The sequence below is a fragment of the Rhea americana genome, unplaced genomic scaffold, assembly GCF_003343005.1.
Source record: "Rhea americana isolate MKP2758 unplaced genomic scaffold, rheAme1 scaffold_357, whole genome shotgun sequence".
In the NCBI taxonomy this organism is placed as follows: Eukaryota; Metazoa; Chordata; class Aves; order Rheiformes; family Rheidae; genus Rhea; species Rhea americana.
This window is the reverse complement of record NW_028186487.1, coordinates 557773-575227: the sequence shown is the minus strand read 5'-3', so window position 1 is coordinate 575227 and position 17455 is coordinate 557773. Positions and strand designations below refer to the sequence as shown.

Genomic DNA, 17455 nt, shown 5'->3' with positions numbered 1-17455 from the left:
CGGCGCGCAGCGGCCGCGCCGGAAGTGCCGCGCCGGCTTCCGGGCGCGCCGCGTTGCCTGGCAACGGCTAAGGCGGGGCGCGGCAAATGGCGGCGGTGACCTGAGGGCGCGGTGTTGCGGGTGCCCCGGCGCTGCCCCAGGCCTCGCCGCAGCCCGGGCCTGGCCGGGGGGCAGCAGTCGCCTGCTTTGAGCTGGAGCCGGGAGCCAGGGCTTGCCTGGCCTAGAGGGTTTCTCAATTAATTCGACGATGACCAAAACCTAAAGGCCACAATCCTGCAATCTGCTGTGAGCACACACTTCTCCGGGTTATTCTGCCTCGATTTTCAGAAGAGATGTACACTAAACTCTTATTTCAAACTTTCAACTAGTTACTCTGCTTTAAATTGCCATCTCACTTTGTCCAGAGTCATTTTTCACATGGAGAACATCCCAGCGGTACAAAGGGAAGGGGCTCTATCAGACACCCGCCAGTAGTGGAGCCAACCTGACCTTCACCTCCTGTCTCGCAGTGACATTTAAATTTTTAGTAGGGAAGCAGAAATGGCCAGGCTGGATCAGATTAATGACCGCTCCCCCTGCCACCACCATCGGAAGATGCGTTTCAGCACGTCAGAAACCGCACGGCAAATCAGTGTCTTGTTCTGTCCGGTGCCGCCTTTCCTTGCAAGCTCATCGCCGAAGCACCAGAGCACCTTCCAGTACCGCATTAAACAACATGGCTAACATCTGTCATCTGTTTGTTTTCTCCTCCCATCCCCAGAGGGAGAAGCATGTACAAGGGGGCTGGGTGCAGCCGTGATGGTGACAGCTGGGCTGTGCGGTGGCGCAGGCTCTTCCCCTCCGCGTGACATGGAGCACGCGCTGTACCAGGCAGCGCTGGTGGAAAGACTGCAGCCCCTTAACCCTCCCTTCTCTGTCCCTCCACTCAGTGGAGCGCCTGGGTTTGAATATAAATAATACACATACACATAGCCACAATGGATCCAGAAATGTAATATATACACATATGCATAGTGCRTTATATGTATCGGGCATAAATTTACACAGACAGACTGTTCTACGTTTATGCTAAAGAGGGTCAAAGTATGTCTAACCCTGAGAGCAGAAGGTGATGGGGTTTGTAATGGTCTTTTGTTCTCAGCAGAGATCAGTCTCCAGGCTGGACCAGGGCCCCAAGAAAGGCCTGTCTCCTGCACAGATGAGTGCTGCCGTCACTGCTGGGGTYACATTATGCCAGAGGCATGGAGCCGTTGACCATGGTCTTCATCCAAATATTCTAGTTGGATTTTAGGTATCTCTAAGTCCCTATAGCTTTGGTTATCTGAGACATACAGTCCAGGATGTTGAACTAATTGTGTGGGAAACTGGCTGAGGAAAAGAAAACATTAGACAAAAATCTTATTTATTTGCACTTCAGAAATGGCTTGGGCACTATATATGTAGAGGATCTGGTAATCTGGATTCCACGTCAGTGTTTGTAGTTATATATGAGCTATTCTGCTATTCTTCCTTCCAAAAATCATTTGTGAGGCCAAGTAATAAAAGAACTGGTTCCTAAATGACTCTCAATTCCTGAATAATAGAAATACAACAGAATATTACAGATTCAGTGTTAGTGCTTCTCTATAAGAGCTAAAAGAAATAAATACAAAAAAGAAAACAGTAATAATAAATGTCAATTTGGCTAATTCAAGCATTCAAATCTGGTTACCATAACAATTGTCCTGGAAAAATAGCCAGTGATCACATGAGATATAGTAGACATTTTTATGGCTATTGTGTGTGGGGAAAGAGGAGCAATTCTTGTCTCCATACAGGGTGCTGAAATCAGAGCATCAGCCAATTCTCTGGCATATGTTTGGGGATGGGGAAAGAAATTGTATAATCTCCTTGGGAAAGTGTAGTGCTGACACTGTTATTTCTAAAGTGCTGTAAACATAGATGGTATTTGATAAACAAGTACATAAAAACTACACAAAGACAAGGTTTCCTCCTTSAGGAACACACTTCCCTCTTGGTCAAGCTCAGGGAGGTCTCCCTGTGACTGAATTAAGCTAAACCTTTTATACTAAATTTCCCATGCTAAATCTCCCACTTGCATCCAAGCGTAGGACTTCCCTGCGAGAGCCAGGGCTGGGCAGGACCTGGTATGCCCAGCTGGCTGGTGCCACGCACTTACCCAGCCAAAAGGGGGCAAGAAGCAGCCGACCAGACTTGCCCCGCTCCAGCTACACCCAGCTTTCCCCACCCACAAACACAACAGTGCCAAACAAAAGAGCAGGTTGGAAATTGAGCCATGCAATAGATTTTTTTTTTTTTGTCTCAGGCCTGGCTTTTTTTTGTTCTTTGGGCGCTTTTCTCTCCCTTCGAGGACAGAGGAGACATTCCTCCAGCCCTCTGCCAAGGGTTTATTCCAGAGGAAACGGTTTGGCTTGCCAACGCGTTTTACAGGCAAACGTAGTTTATAAATACAAGGGGGCCCGGCGCTACAAGGAAGCATTTTATCAGGGCGCCTCGAATTGACGATTCAATTATTTTTCAATAAAACATCAGGGGAATGCACAAACAGCTGCTCACGTCCTTCCCCGCAGCAAGTCAGACTGCAGCGGGAAGAATAGCTGGCGAAAGGGGAGCCATGGCTGGAGCGGGAACAATGGGATTCCTCGCTCGGGGCTTTGTTTGATTTCCAGTCGCAGTTTTGAACTCCCTCCGTCAGCAGGAGAAAGGAGCAGGGGGGTAGGAAGGGGAGAGGGGGAAGCAGGCAGAGGGGAAGGAGGGTCAGGGGGAGTTAAAGCCTTTTGCAGCCTTTCTCTCCCATTCATGTGGTAATTGGGTGTCAAGCAGAGATCAGTAAGATGGAGCCCGGCCTCTGTGCCCGGGTTAAACTGCAGCAGAAAGAAAGCGGGAGCCGAACCGATGGAGGCCTGAATGTCATTAGGGCGGGAGGAAGCGCCTCTCCCCCAGGAGCCCTTCTGCCGGGCGCTGGGCCGGGGCGGCCGCTTCCCATTGAGGGCAGCCCTGAAAGCAGCCAGACAAAGCGCCCGGGCGGCCGCACAATGCCGCGCCGCCGGCTCTGCCTTCAATGGGCCGCTCTAAACAGGCGTTTAACCTTCAGAATAGCTGAAAGCGATACTCAAAGCGGAGCGCGGGGCTCGCCCGCCGCCGTTAGCCTCTTCCTGCGGCCCAGCCGGAGGCCGCTCGCCCGGAGGCCCCCGCCGCCCCGGCCCCGCCGCGGTCACTCGCGGTCCCCGCTCCTCGTCCGCGGGGTGCGCGCGGGACGTGGGACGGGGCCCGGCCCCCGCAGGTCCGGGGCGAACGCGGCGCGGCGGGAGGACGCGTCCCTCCCGCTTCTCCGGCCGGCGAGGGCTGAGCCAGGCCGCGAGCCCCCGCCGGAGCGGGGCGATGCCCACCGCCCTCCTCGGCGGTTATCGGCGCTGCCCGGCCCGGCCCCGGTGACCCGAGCTGCCCCAAGCTCTCCCGGGGCTCGGCCTCGYGCCGTTTGGGCCAACGGGAGGGAGTTTGGGGTTATTTCGGACGGTCGCCAGACCGGAAGGGACCGGCGAAGGCTCGGCGCCCTCCCCGCTCCTCGCCCCGCCGGGCAGCCCGGGCCGTCCCGTGCTGTTTATTCCTTCCAGAGCAGGAGCTGAGGAGCAAACAGCCGTGAAGACGCTCGTGTCCCTAGCGAAGCCTTTCTGCTCGAAGGAGGAGAGGCGCCGTCCCCTCTGCGGTTTCAGAGGAATCCCCTGCAGCGCGGCAGCCTTCAACCGGGAGGCGGCAGCGGCGCCGCGGCCCGAGGCTGCTCTTGGTTGCGCTGGAACCGCTCAGGGGAATCACGTATTTACATTTCTAAAGAGTGCACCAAAGGACAGGCCACTGCTTTAGTCCAGAATATTTCCCCCAGCTCAAAGGCAAGGCTAGCTTGGCAGTGCCCGCGGTGCCGCTGCGTGGCTCCCGCACGTGCAGAGTGTCGGGGGAGGCCCGAAGACCTCCAAGTCTTCAAAGATTGTCTYGGACCTTCTCTGCAGCAGAAATTAATTTCATCCAGAAAGGTCCTGAGCATCCTGCAGAAACCCTGCCTGCAGTTAGGCTCAAATATTCTCTTTGCACACCAAGCATGGCTTGGCTGAGCTAGGACCTAGAGCTGGCGGGAGAAGCTGACTAGAGACAGTATTACCACGTTATTTTTCGTAACAATATTATTGTCACTGTCCAGGATGAAGGATCTGCGGGAAGCAATCATCTCCACAGTGAAAAGTACATTTGGTTTGCAAAGCTCTTTAGCTTTGCTCAAATTCATAGGCTAATAATAACCCAGGAAGGGGTTTTAATGTTTTCTTTTCTTCATACAAACAGCTTTCTACAAAATTTTAATTAAAAAAGAATAATACCTTATACTTTTTATGTAGTACTTTTATCTATATACAGCTGTTGAGCCAGACTTGCGCTTATTGATCAAAGGAGAGAGATAAGTCTCACAAGGTGCTTCTAAGCACAGCAAGGGGATTCAATTAGCTTCTTCCTTAAAAAACAAAACAAAACAAAAAACAAATAAAAAGAAATAGAAAATCGGAATAAGACTATGCCCTGGCTGCTTCTTTCCAAACACTACCCTGCTGAAAGCGTTTTGTCCCAGCATTGATTTCTGAATCAGTAACGCACTTGGGCTCATGTACCTGGGCTAACTGCTGCGGTGGCACTTGGGCCTACGCTTATTTTTTTCCTGGGGAAGTGAGACTTTAAAAAGGCCCCGTGGCTTCAACCCAGAGCTGACACAAGCCAGTGGAAAAACTCTAATTGGTTTATCTGGGTTTTGTAGCAAATCTCAAGGCATTGCCAAGTACGACACAACCATCCTCGGTAAAGACAACAACGGTAYGTGAATTATACCCTGCCAGCAGGCTTCCAGCAGGGAAAAGAGCTATTACTTTTAACCCTCTAAATGTTAAAGATTGGCACCTTAGAGCCTTCCCGTCCCAGCCTGTGGGACGCACAGGACCTGGGTGAAGGGCAGACAAGCTCCCTGAGCTCTCTGCTACAGTGCAGCCAGCTCTCAGGCCCTCAGCTGGCTCTGTATCTGTGAGGGCTAAATCCTGCCCTCTGCAAATGGGCCTCAGCTGCRAGTACAAGCCCCATGTATCCCCCCAGACCAACAGTACAAACCAGTCATCCTTTACATCACCTTACTTGCAAATAAGTAATTGCCATACTTTCGTAAGTGTCCCATACTATTTGCACCTTCATTTAATATGCAATGCCCCTGATCACAGAGTTCACTTATAGGGCTTTATTTATTTATTTATTTAGTGCCTTTTTTTTTAAGATAAATAGCTTTTACAGACACGGAAATAAAGCGCTAAACCTTTCACTGCGGCACCTTTCCCTGCCTCTTCTAAGAGCAGCTTTATACATAAGGAAGCACAGCTATTTCTTCCAGGGAAGGAGAAAAGCACTCCCACATCTCCCAGTACCATCCCAAACCACGCRTCTCCTGCCAGCAGACCCTGAGAGACTGACTTCAGTGAGGTCAAACTTTCTCTTCTTCCTTTAGGAAAGGCTCAGCAAACCTGGCGGCTCCGGTTGCGTGGAAGCCAGCGTTTGATTGAAACCACGGGTCTGGGATACCTCAGTGTCACCAAAGGAGACTTTGGGCATCTTCTGCAATAGGGGTGCCAGGACATGGGATGGAGGGGAATGAACAGGACTGCCTGTGGTTTCCACTAGGGTCAAAGCCTGCACTGTCATCTGTGCCCAAAACTCCTGTCAGACAGGATCCAATCTGTCCCCCAGGTGGGTACCTTGCCATCCCCAGGAGCRGAGAGACAGGGCAGCTCCCAGCTCTGCCCTCACAGCACCCCGGGGGGCTGTGACTGACATCCTGGGGCACCGGAGGAGGTCCCTCAACGTGAGATGACATTCGCTGTGCCCAGTCCGCCCTCCTCTGGCAGCTGCAAGAGGAGCAGCATCCAAAAGCAGGACACGAGCGTCTGCAGAGCAGTCACCGCTGCGCTCCCTGCACCTTGCGAGGGGCGGCATTTCCACCAGCCCTGCAGCAGCCACCCCAAGGCCTGCCGACACCAATGGGCCCTTAAATGCAACCCCTCTGCAGGCAAAGCCTCCTTCTGCAAAGGCTCAAGCCTGCCAGCACCGCAGGGCAGGGGGGCTGAGGCCAAGCTTCTCCCTGGGGCTGTTCTCAAGGGAGCCGTGGAGAGCTGCTTGGGGACACAGGCTGTCCCAGGAGCATCTGCTCTGCTGCTGCACCCTGCAGAGAAGAGCTGAGCGATCTTGCGCACCCACAACCCCGCACTCCCCCCCATCCTCTCTATGCACTGGCCCAGCCTGGAGCTGGTTATAGAGAAGGCCTAAYGGCTCCAGGCTAGACCTTGCCCAGAATAGGGGATTTTACCACAAAAATTAAAAGGTCTTTGCTGTACTCACACAAATTTTGCTCTATAAAATTTGCAGTTTGGAGATACTGGAGAACATATGGTTTTGAACGTGTCAGAAGGTGCATSTGCTATATAAAAGATACAGATTTCCAGCTCTCTTCCCACAGCATGTCTCCTCAGCAYGCTTCATCCAGGCTACCGTATGACATTTCACTCCGGTACCTATGGACCATGAAGGGGCCTGTTTCTCCTGTCCTCCCCACCTTCCCCAGAAGGYGGATGCAGAAGGTTTTAAAGATGGGTCTGGCAGTGAGGGAAGAGAAAGGAGAATGGGAAAAAGCTTGTCAGGGAAGTCAGAAACTGGAGCTGGGAGATGAAGCTTGGCCCAACATGGAGACAGGAAGCAGCAGGTAGAAGAACAAGGGGACAGAAAAGGAGAGAAAAAGAGCCAGACTGGYCGAGGTACACAGGGAAAACTGGGCCAGGCTGGAGAAACTGGGATGGCAACACTGGGGACAAGACAGAGAGAAAGGGGGAGTGGGGAGTAGGCAGAGGGGTCTGGAGAGGGTCTGGTCAACAGGTTGTTCTGATACAAGGCAAAGGGCTTGCCTCACCCTGCCCTGAGATGGGCTAGACAAACCCAGGACAGGAAGGTTGTGCTCCAGAGTGGCAGTTCCCAGTTCTCGAACTGGCAGAGTCCCTTGCCTCCCCAACACAGCAGGACTGAGCAAGTAAGAGGTAGGAAACTCTAGCATAGCCCATACTCGCATTTAATTGTGAGGACAGGACAGACTGGGGCAGGCAGGTATGTTGGTGTGGAAGCACAGCTAAAAGAGCAGACACACACTGCCCTTGCAAGACACACACGTCATTTTCAGGTGTAACTCTGCTAAAAGCATCGAACAAACCGTTAAAAAAAAAAAAAAGAAGATAACCCAACCCAGAGTTTTCTCTGAAACAGATGTTTCTGCATGGTCTCCAAGGGCTGGAATCAGACATTGCTGCTAAGGCTGTTTCACATCGGACACAACGCAGGGAATTCACATAGCGCAAGTCAGGTGTTTAACACAGACATTTCAGTTCGGAGGCCAGTCTCCTGCTGGGGAGGTGGAGAGGGACTCTTGCAGGAGGAGACGCAGAGATTGTTAAGTCAGGCTCTCACAGAGACCACCCTCTGGAGGAGTTTCTCCCCTAGGCAAGTTGCCTCCCACGTCCACGGCCCAGCCATCGCAGCAGGAAAGCCCCTAGAGCCGCTCCATGTTTCTGAGGCGCTGAGTACGACTAAGCAAAGCCAAGCCAGGCCCTCCATTCCCACTCTCCCACCTGCTCTCTGCAAGGAAGAAAGTGCACGAAACAAGGCTGCATCCACAAACGGTGGAAGAAAGAGACCCAGAGAAGTGTCCGTAAGACAGCAGAGTTCGCTCACATCCTTCACCATCCAGCAAGGCCACAGGGACACACATGGCTGCGCCCACGTTGGAAGAGGAGACTCAGTCCCAGATGAGAGTGTCCCGTCTCCCTGTGAGAGAAAAGGGCTCTCCAAGAGAGGACAGGTCTGGGATGTCCCTCCACCTACTGCACAAACCCGAGACACATTCAAAAGTAAGGACAATAAATTAAGAGTGGAGGGAAAAAAAAAAAAGTCAGCATGTATAATATATATGCGTGTATATATACATACACACACACACATACTATATATATATATATATATATACTTATATATATATAATGTGTGTGTATAATGTGCGTGTGATTGTGAAAAATAGAAATGTTATCCCCAGGAGAGAGCAAGGCATGGCAGAAACACCTCCCTGTCCCTCCCCTGGAACCCAGCACTATCCTGTTCCCGATTCACAGCAGAAACACGACACCAGCGGGCCACGCAGAGGGTGGGGGTTGCGCCTGGCACCCCGCTTCCCTCTGCCAGCCAGGGCCCTGCACCAGGGAGGAGCTGGCTGCTTGGTGGAGGAGGAGGGGGGAAAGAGCCCAGCACTGGTCCCTTCATGGCCTGCATGAGGAAGGGCTGCTGCAGGCAGAAAAAGGGAGGGGGAAGACGGGAAAAACAAAATGGAATGGAAAGGGCACCCCWTCCCTCCTCAACTGGCTGGGGCCATGCCCCTCCCGTGGCACGGGACCACCACCACTGTACCAATTAGAAAATAAAGCCATAATGAGTCTATGCTTTGGTATGTAACCATCTCCCACCCCTCTGTCACCCCTGCATTCCCCCCAACCCGCTGTCAAACTCGTCAAACAAAATCTCTAGCGTGCCTTTATATCGCTCCTTGAACCTTTTCTTCCCCAGCGCCTGCCCTGCCCCCCTCCTCCCCCGCAGGACTTGGGGAGGTGCCTTGCTCGAGCCCCACTGGTTACAGCTTCTGCTGTCCCGACTGGATCCTGCTGAACGCTTCCTGGTCCAGGGGCAGGTAGCGGCCTTGCCTGGAGTCCAGGAAGTACAACCTGTCCTTCACCAGCACAGGGTCAAAGCCCTCCTTGCGCAGCTCCATCTTCTGGAATTTGTAAGTGCCTGGAGTGGGGAGAGAAGATGGAAGAAGGAGTTATGGGTGCATGCACTCCCATCACCACCCGGTCGTGCTGCCGTGCCTTGCTTCATGCCCCAACCTGTGCGGCACACAGCTGGGACAGGGAGGCCAGCTCCCAGCTGCCGATGTCACCTCGAGACACCCCAGCACCAGTCATCACCCCCAGACCACAGCCTCRCACTCCTACTTCTCCAAGCCATCAGAAGAAGCGGAGAGGCCAGGAGGACTCTGCAGGGCAGACCTGCTCCAACTCATMCCAACCCTGCTGCAGATCAGCCTCCATACCCAAGCAAGGCAGACTGAGCAGCTGTGCCCTCCTCCCTGCACAAAAGCACACGCCATGGCTCACTTGTCTTGGAGACCTCGTGCAGAAATCGCAGGAAGACAGGCCGTGCGTACAGCGGCAGAGCCTTTTTCAGCTCACCAGCAAAGCTCTCCAGGTCACAGGAGTTCTCGGGGTCAGCGATGGCTGCCATTCCTGCCTTCCCTTCAATCCCTGCAGGACAGTAAAGAAGGGAGAGTATCCTATGGGACACACTGTTCCTGTCCCTGCAGTATTGTCTCCATCTGTCCCACRCCAGCGAGGCCACTCACAAACACCCTGCATTGGCATGTCCAGCTGTGTCACTGCCCTGCGGCTAAGGGTACCAGCGACACCCAGTGGTCACAGTCACCTCCTCCCAGAGGAGGCACCAACAGCCTGTCCAGGAAGAACGCAAGGTTCTTCCAAAGTAGTCAGAATCAGACCAAACCTCAGCTGGAGAGAAGATTCCCACTAGTCACACTCCCAGTGGCTTCCCTCTGGCTTGTTGACACAGAACCTCAGTCCAGTGTCTTGCAAAAGGACCTACAGGTCTGGACACGCAGGATATGTTCACATTCAGGTGTTACAGGCCTGCCTCCACTGAGCGGCCTCTTCCACTCCAGTTACCTGGGATCTCCACCCCGTAAACAACAACGTCTGTCAAGTTGAGGATGCGGCTCAGTGTCCCCTCCACCTCTGTAGTGGAGACGTTCTCCCCCTTCCAGCGGAACGTGTCCCCAGTGCGGTCCCGGAAGTACATGTAACCGTATTTGTCCATGACCAGGACGTCCCCTATGGCAGAGTAAATGGGCAAAAAATGGGTCAGAGGGGCTAAGAGCTCCCCCAAAGCATCTCAGGGCAGTGCCACTAGCCTGGGACAGCCTGGAGTGGGGAAAGAGAGGCTCAAAGAGCCTAGCTCTTCTCCACTCACCAACTTGGAGGTAACAGGACTGCATGGGCCTGRCAAAGCCAGGTCACACAACCCTAAATCCCACCTAAAAAAAACCCTCCTCCTCTCTTAGCAGACGTGGCAGGGCCCTGCTCGCCTCACCTGTGAGATAGGCAGCATCCCCCTTTGAAAAAACATCCTTGGCGATTTTCTTGTTGGTGGCTGACTGATTCAGGTAGCCATCAAAGTGCTGCAAGGGGTTGCTCTTGACAATGCGGCCCACCAGCTGCCCCGGCTCCCCTGCAGGGAGAGAAAAGGGAATGAACAGGGGGAAGCAACAACTCAGATCCAAAGGAAAAGGATTTCCAACAGGGCTGGTGAGAATCTGCCTGAGCAGAGACTCAAGACTAGCTAAAATACCCTGAAGTATCTAACGCAAGACTCACATATTTCCCCAGTTGCCCTCACCTGGTTTGCAGGGGATACAGACACCATCTGGCCCCCGGATCAGCTCCATGGTGTCTTCATCCACCTTCACCAAGCCGATGGGGTACACACCTGGCAGGATCCTACTGTTGAAGCCACAGGACCCAACCTAGGACAGAAGGTGCTCAGAGCCATGGGCAGCAGGGATGTCTCTCCCACCTCAAGCCTGCTGCCCACCCACATCCGGGACACCAGAGAGCTGGCACCACACAAGAACAGCCAAAATGCCTCCAGGCAGACAGTAACCCACTTAAGTCTCCAACCCTGTCCAGGCCAGCAGGAACCCTCTGGGGCACAGAGAGGGCAGCAGAGCCTTACATTGCTGTCGAAGTTGCCCAAGCTGCAGTTGCATTCAGTGGCCCCGTAGAACTCGGCCACCTGGGCGATGCCAAAGCGGGCCATGAACTCTCGCCAGATGGAAGCTCGCAGCCCATTGCCCAGCGCCATGCGCACCCGGTGCTGCCGCTCCAYCTCCTGGTATGGCTGGTTCAGCAGGTAACGGCAGATCTCACCAATGTACTGCACAATCTGGGGTAAACAGGGAACAAGGACAAACTAGGATCTTCCCCCAGGCTCCAAGGTCTTTTTGAGGGTGGTCCTCAGGGAGGGCAGGGAAGGAACAACTAGCCCAYGGTCCCCTGAAGAGGCCATGGCAAAACCCAGGAGGTCCTGCTAGCTTGTCCCCCATCTATTCCTGCCTGGCTACCCCCCACCCACCACCAACCTGGGGTACCCTCCTCCCGTCTGTAAAACCTATCCCAGACATTGTGGTGAATGTTGGAGCACAGGAATGGCTTGGATACGTAGAGTTATCACCCCAGGTGGGAAGGACACAGCCCCACCAYCTTGAAAGGCAGTGCAGGACACAGGCAGAGCTGATAAAGGCTGCCCCATCTTCCAGCAGACCACACAGGTCCCCAGGTTTCTCTCCCCAGCCCCAGTGGTTTGGTGGTCCCTTGCCTCATGGCCTCACCGTACAGTTGTATTTCACACAGTCCTCCCAAAAGTGTGAGGCTGAGAACTTCTTGCGGATGACAATTGTCATGCCCTGCAGCAGGCACTGCCCAACTCCCACAATGTTCCCTGTGGAGAGACAGCCAGAGGGGCTTTCAGTCCCCAAATCCCTCCAGCCCAACCAGTACAGGGAGAGGCTTGGCAGGGCAGGTCTCAAAGCACGTAAGTGTTCATCTAGGTAAGGCCCCCAGGACCACASGTACTGGGAAGGGTACACAAGGGCAGAGTGACAGCAAGATCTGCAACAGCACTTTGTACCCAGACATCCCAGTGAATCTCAGCCAGCTAGGTGGGCACTGCTTCCCCATCGCCATTACTCTGCAGATGGAGCAGCAATAAGGTACAGYTATCCCAAGCTGGGCTAGAAGCTGGGGTTAAAAAACAAACAAACAAAACAAAACAAAAACGCCCCACTCTAAAGGTCAGTCTGATCATTCCCAGCTCCCAGAGAAAGAGGAAAGCCTCAGATCAGACAGGCAGCACCCCCACCAGCGGCTGGGCTCTCCTTGGCACAGAGCATCACTGCTGTGCCAGCCTCCAGCCTGTGCCCTAGGTTCGGCAGAAGGGAAGAGACAGCCCATGCAAGCAGGGCTCCACGTGGCACGYGTCACCTGCAGCATGGTAGAGCGGGAGGCAGTCATACATCACATCATCGGGCCTCATGCGGAAACCGTAATAAACTAAGCTGGACATGCGGAAGTACCTGGGGAGGAGGATGAAGGGGCACGTCAGCAGCAGGGCCAGAGGCTCTGTGCTAGCACGGCGCAGAGCTCGGCCCTCTTCCTCCCTGGAGCCCCCAGCTACTGCCTTACCTGCAGTTCACCACAATGGCAGCCTTGGGCATTCCTGTGGTGCCAGAGGTGTAGATGTAGAAGAGCTTATCTGGAAAGTGAAGAAGAGACAGAATCACATACCCAGTGCCACTATATCCTATCTAAGAGCTGGCTGGACGAGGAGATGGGAACAAGACAAATTTATACACCCTGGTCACACCAGGTGAACCAAACATGACAGCACCAAGAGCATGCTGGGGTTCTTCCTAGGCAGGATCAGGCCTATTGGACAGATGGTGGGGAACCACACAATGCTGCCTCACAGGGAAGGTTGGCCTTCAGACACCAGAGWAAGACCCATTTCAAATGTCCCAAGTCCTGTTGCAGAAGTCTGCCATTGGCCTCCCAAGCAGGCACTGTTGCCAGTGAGGACACAGCCAACCAGTGTTGTAGGCAGCTGATCCACAGAAACACCACCATGAGTGTGCCCCTCAAAAGCTGACCACATACCAAGGAAGCCCTTCTCAGGAGGGGTTGGCTGGACCTGCTGGGCCGTCTCCAAAAGGGGATCCAGGTGTTTTGCACCAGGAATTGCTGACTTGGGGCTTCCTTCACCAGACCAGAAGAGATGAATGGATTTCTCCAGGGAGGGCTGCACTTCCTGCATGGCTAGGAAAGCAAAGAGGGGAGATGGAGGAAGACCACAGCACGGATATGGCACAGAGCGACCCTGCCCTTTCAAAAGTCTCAGGGAGACRATGCCCCAAGTAGCAGTACCCTGACAGGGCTCTGCAGCGTCCGAAAGGTCTGACAACCTTTCCAGGTAGATATTGTTCCCCATGCCTAACAGAAGCTGGGGCCACAGCCTAAGCCTCTTCAGAGGCTAGAAGAGCCTGTTCTTCTACTCTCCTCCCAACCAGTGGGAGCCAATTTAGCCAGAAGAGGTCTGTTGACACTATCAACCTCAGAGGTGTGGGCTGAAACAAATGAGGAGCTGGAGCCAAGTTGCTGCAGGGATGTGGCTAAGAGCCACAAGAGCAAAGGTAGGCTCGTCCCATGCAGCAGGACAGGCCGAGCCCAGCCCTGGGCTTCATGCAGGGAACAGACCCTGGAGAGGCACAAGGGAAGAGCCTCACACCCAGGCAGGACTCCTTCGGAACCAGAGAGAGCACCGAACCCAGATTCTGCCCATCTCCAGCTGCCACTTATTGGCCAAAAGGAAAAAAAAAGCCGCCCACAAAAACAGATCCAATTCCTGGATAACTCAATTGTCCACTGTCTTCCACAAGAACAGAGACCTCTCTGCCCTATGGTGGGTAGGAAAGGGGCACTAAGCCCAAAGCCCTAGCCCCCTCCCTCCGCGATGCCCCTAGCCTGGATAACTCCTGAAACATCTGCCTGCCCCCTCACCTTCCATCATCTCTACCCCAAAAATCACAGCCTTGGAGTTGGAGATGGTGATGCAGTGCAGCAAGGCCTCCATGCGCAGATGGGAATTCACAAGGGCTGTCTCCACCCCAATCTTGGCCAAGCCAAGCCACAGCCCTACGTACTGGTTGCGGGATTCCATGAACAGAGCCACCACATCACCAGAGCGGAAGCCTTGTCCACGGAAGAAATTCGCCACACGGTTGGAGTACTCATCCAGCTGCCGGAAGGTCCAGCTCTCGCCCGTGCCTTGGAATATGAGTGCTGTCTTCTCTGGATACTTGCTTGCTGTCTTTTGGAAGATCTTGGCAATGGTATTTTTCTCCCTCACATGCCTCCACACCTGCCACTTCACCCGCAACAGGACCAGCCCCGTGCTGCCAAAGGAAGGGGAGCAAGAAGGCAGCAGCTCAGTGGCCCCTGTAGAAGCACTTCTCCTAGCAAAGCCAGAAATGCAGCACAGTAGAGCACGGGAACCTTGCCGGGAGCTGGAATAGCCCAGCCTGCTACAGGCCTTGCTCTAGGTCAGCAGGTGCTCTGGGTGCTCCCCTGAACAGTATGGACATAGCTGGGGCAGACAAGCCCTCTGTAAGGATGCTTATAGTCAGGAACTGATGGCAGCCAGGAAGCATGGGCTTTGGGGGGCTGCAGACAGGGATATCTCCCCCTTCAAAAGCATATCTTTGAGCCTCAGATGCTCTCCAAGAGGTGCCATCACCCCCTCCCCCCAACAGGAGTTGGCATACTCTGGCACTGGCTCGGAGCCGACTCTGCCACCCAGTGCCACGCCAGCAGCTTAAGGGATGGGGTGAAGTACAAGGACAAGGTCACTGGACTTTAGAGCTCAGCTGAAATCTATCTTTCCTAGGAAAACTTTGCCCAAGGGTTTGCCGCCATCTGGGCTTGGCAGAGGGAGATCTCCTTCCAGATGCACCAGGAGCCAGCAGGGACCCAGGGCTGTGCAGGGAGCTGGGGGTAGCACTCACACACACCAGGGCAGAGCAGTGGGCCAGGGTGGGGGCCCATCCCAGCCAGGACACCTACGTGAGGTCTCTCCGTATTGTCTTTAAGAATATGAGGAGGAATTTCCATCCACCGGACCCCAGGTAGAAGACAAAGAGAGCAGGGATGGCCAGGGCCCAGGACAGCTCCAGGCTGACCCTAAAGAACAGCAGCAGCACTGCGAGGGCAGCCAGACGCAGCATCATGGCCTGTAGAGAGAGAAAAACCACAGATCTCGACCAACTCACACTGGACTCCACAATAACAGACCTATGGGGCAAGGGATGCATTAGCAGCCCCCGATTTCCTGGAAAAGGCCCCTGAGTCACTGTTCTTCCTCGCAGTGAAGATTTAACTCAGCAGGCCAGATCTCCCACTGTTGTAACTCTATCAGACGCTGGAGATGGGCTCCGATTAAGCCATTGGCACCACACTGGTTCACGCCAGCCAAGAGCCTGGCCATTCCTTCCCAGGGAGCTCCACAGCTGCAGCCCATCTGCATACCAACCAGGGACGCTGACTCAGGCCAGCAGCCTGAGATCTTGGATCAGGTTACTTTACAGCTGTGGGAGCAGAGTTAGGGCACAGGACCCTGTGCAGATGTTTAGGATGCACCAGGGTGATGCGAGGCGGGGCAAGCTCAGCTCCCTCACCCATATCCCAGGAAAAACCCAGYCTCAAATTCCTCCTTACCCCAAGGATCCCTCTGTCCCTCTAACTCAGTCCTCCCAGGCTCTCAGCAAGCATCAGCTATCCTGTAAGCCTGGCTCCAGGATGGCCACCACAGCTGGTTGGAGAGCTCAGCCTCACGTGCTCCCCAACACAGCTCAAACAGGAACAGGGACAGGAAACTCAGTCCTCTGAGCTCTGCTCATGTTTGTAAATTCTCTGTCRGCGGGCAGTTTCCTGGCCTGGCTCTGCTGGAGATGCTGCCAGAGCAAATCTGGGGCAATGAGGCCAAACACAGGAATGCCCTCGCCTTGGATACCTGCCCAGGGTACAGCAGGCAGAACAGGGTTATCTCTGCTGCCAGGAGTACCCAGACCTCCACATCATGCCATGAGCCAGCAGCTCAGTCTATGGTATTTCTGCCCCCTAACAAGCAGCATCTCTGTCTCCATCCCAAACGTTGCTCCCAGCCTCACTGAGAGCCATCAGGCTCTTTTCTGGTAGCAGCATCAGAGGAAAGCAACAGTGATGAGACCTCTAACCTCACCAACCCAAGGTCTCTTAGATAAAACTGGCCCTTCCTGGCATGGACACAGGTCAAAAAGGAAGGAAACAGCCATGTAATTTCCCTTTTCCTCTTGAGGATGAATTTACTGTTCCCAAGCTGACAGCCCTGGGTCTCCATAGGTGGGAGAGCCGGGAGCCGCATATGCAGCCAGCTTTCACTTCGGCTGCTCCCCAGTCTTCAGGATGGGGACAAGGGCTGCTCTGTGCAGCAGCCCCAGCAGTATGATGGAGCCTCTGTGGACTTGATAGGAGATGCAGGAGGGGCCGGAGCCAAGGCAGCACCACACTGTCACCAAGCCTTAGCATGTCATGCAGGCTGTCTTGCATCCAAGCCATACCACCTAGGAGCAGGCAGGCCTCTAGCAATGTATCAGAGCCCCTGGATGCTGCTGCAAGGTGTGGGGACTGGGGACATCCCCCAATCCACAACCCCCCTCATGTCAGTGGCCTCCAAGCTTTCTCCACAAACAGCTCCTACGCTCAAGGTCCCCAGCCCACAGCCAGGTCCCTCAGCCTTTTAACAGAGCAGGACCCCCTGCCTATTCGCCCAGGATCCTCTTTATGCAGTTAAACAGGGTAGCTCTTAGATCACCACCAAACTACTAGGCCTCAGTCAAGAACTGAGCCCTTCATTACACACTCCGCATTGGGGAGACAGTCATGGAAAGACATCAGAGCTCCWGTCTGAAGAAGAGACAGGCCCCTGTTATCCGCTGCTCTCATCTCTCCCTCATCTCAGCCTGCCAAGTGGACGAGGCCTGGTGCCTCCCGCCAAGAGACAGCCCGTGCACTAGTGCCAGAGGCAGTGGGGCTGGAGGTYCTGCCGTTAAGGATTCAGGTCTTGTTTGGCTGCATCAGCACAGAGAAAACTAAGGCCTGYATGTAGCTCTGCAGGGAGCCGGTACAATAGCCACTGCAGGGATTCATCACCCGGGCAGAGAAGAAACCTGAGGAGAGCTGGAGAAAAGGATCAACCCAGGGAACACGCGAGAGGCAGCTCACAGGATGGGTGCAGGCCAGAGACCTGCAGCTTCATCGCCTGCCTCCAGCACTAAYGGCCAGAGAGGCTTGGGAAGGCGCTGGAGGCTCCCTGGAGGCAACTCCCTGGAAAGAAGGACATTTCCTCAACATTTCCAGGGGGACTGAGGCCCCATGAGGGACCCTAAGCCCACCACCCCCAGACGGTGCCCTGCTCCCAGCATCTCCACCTCGAGGAGGCAGCTCTCACACCTGCATCCTCCACCCCCGGTCAAACCTAAGTTGGGCGGCAAGTGGCAGCTCAGGAGCTGGGACTCRGCCTGACCAGCGGGTCCAAAGGCAGGACCCATCCGGCCACCTCCGAGAAGCCTACAGAGATCCTGCAGACTCCAGGGGACCTCCAGCAGCTGGGT

General features: G+C 54.4%; 1 protein-coding gene across 1 annotated transcript; it reads right to left on the bottom strand.

Annotated features, from left to right (window-relative positions):
• Positions 1-7140: 7140 nt before the first annotated feature.
• SLC27A4 (solute carrier family 27 member 4) lies at positions 7141-15033 on the bottom strand. Its single transcript, XM_085312107.1, has 12 exons — positions 14871-15033; positions 13809-14203; positions 12909-13067; positions 12438-12507; positions 12237-12328; positions 11585-11694; positions 10930-11139; positions 10594-10720; positions 10288-10425; positions 9864-10028; positions 9282-9428; positions 7141-8916 (listed from the first exon to the last, which is right to left on the bottom strand). Exons 1-12 carry the CDS (start codon positions 15029-15031, stop codon positions 8759-8761), a joined length of 1932 nt encoding a protein of 643 aa, XP_085168233.1. The 5' UTR covers positions 15032-15033; the 3' UTR covers positions 7141-8758.
• Positions 15034-17455: the final 2422 nt, after the last annotated feature.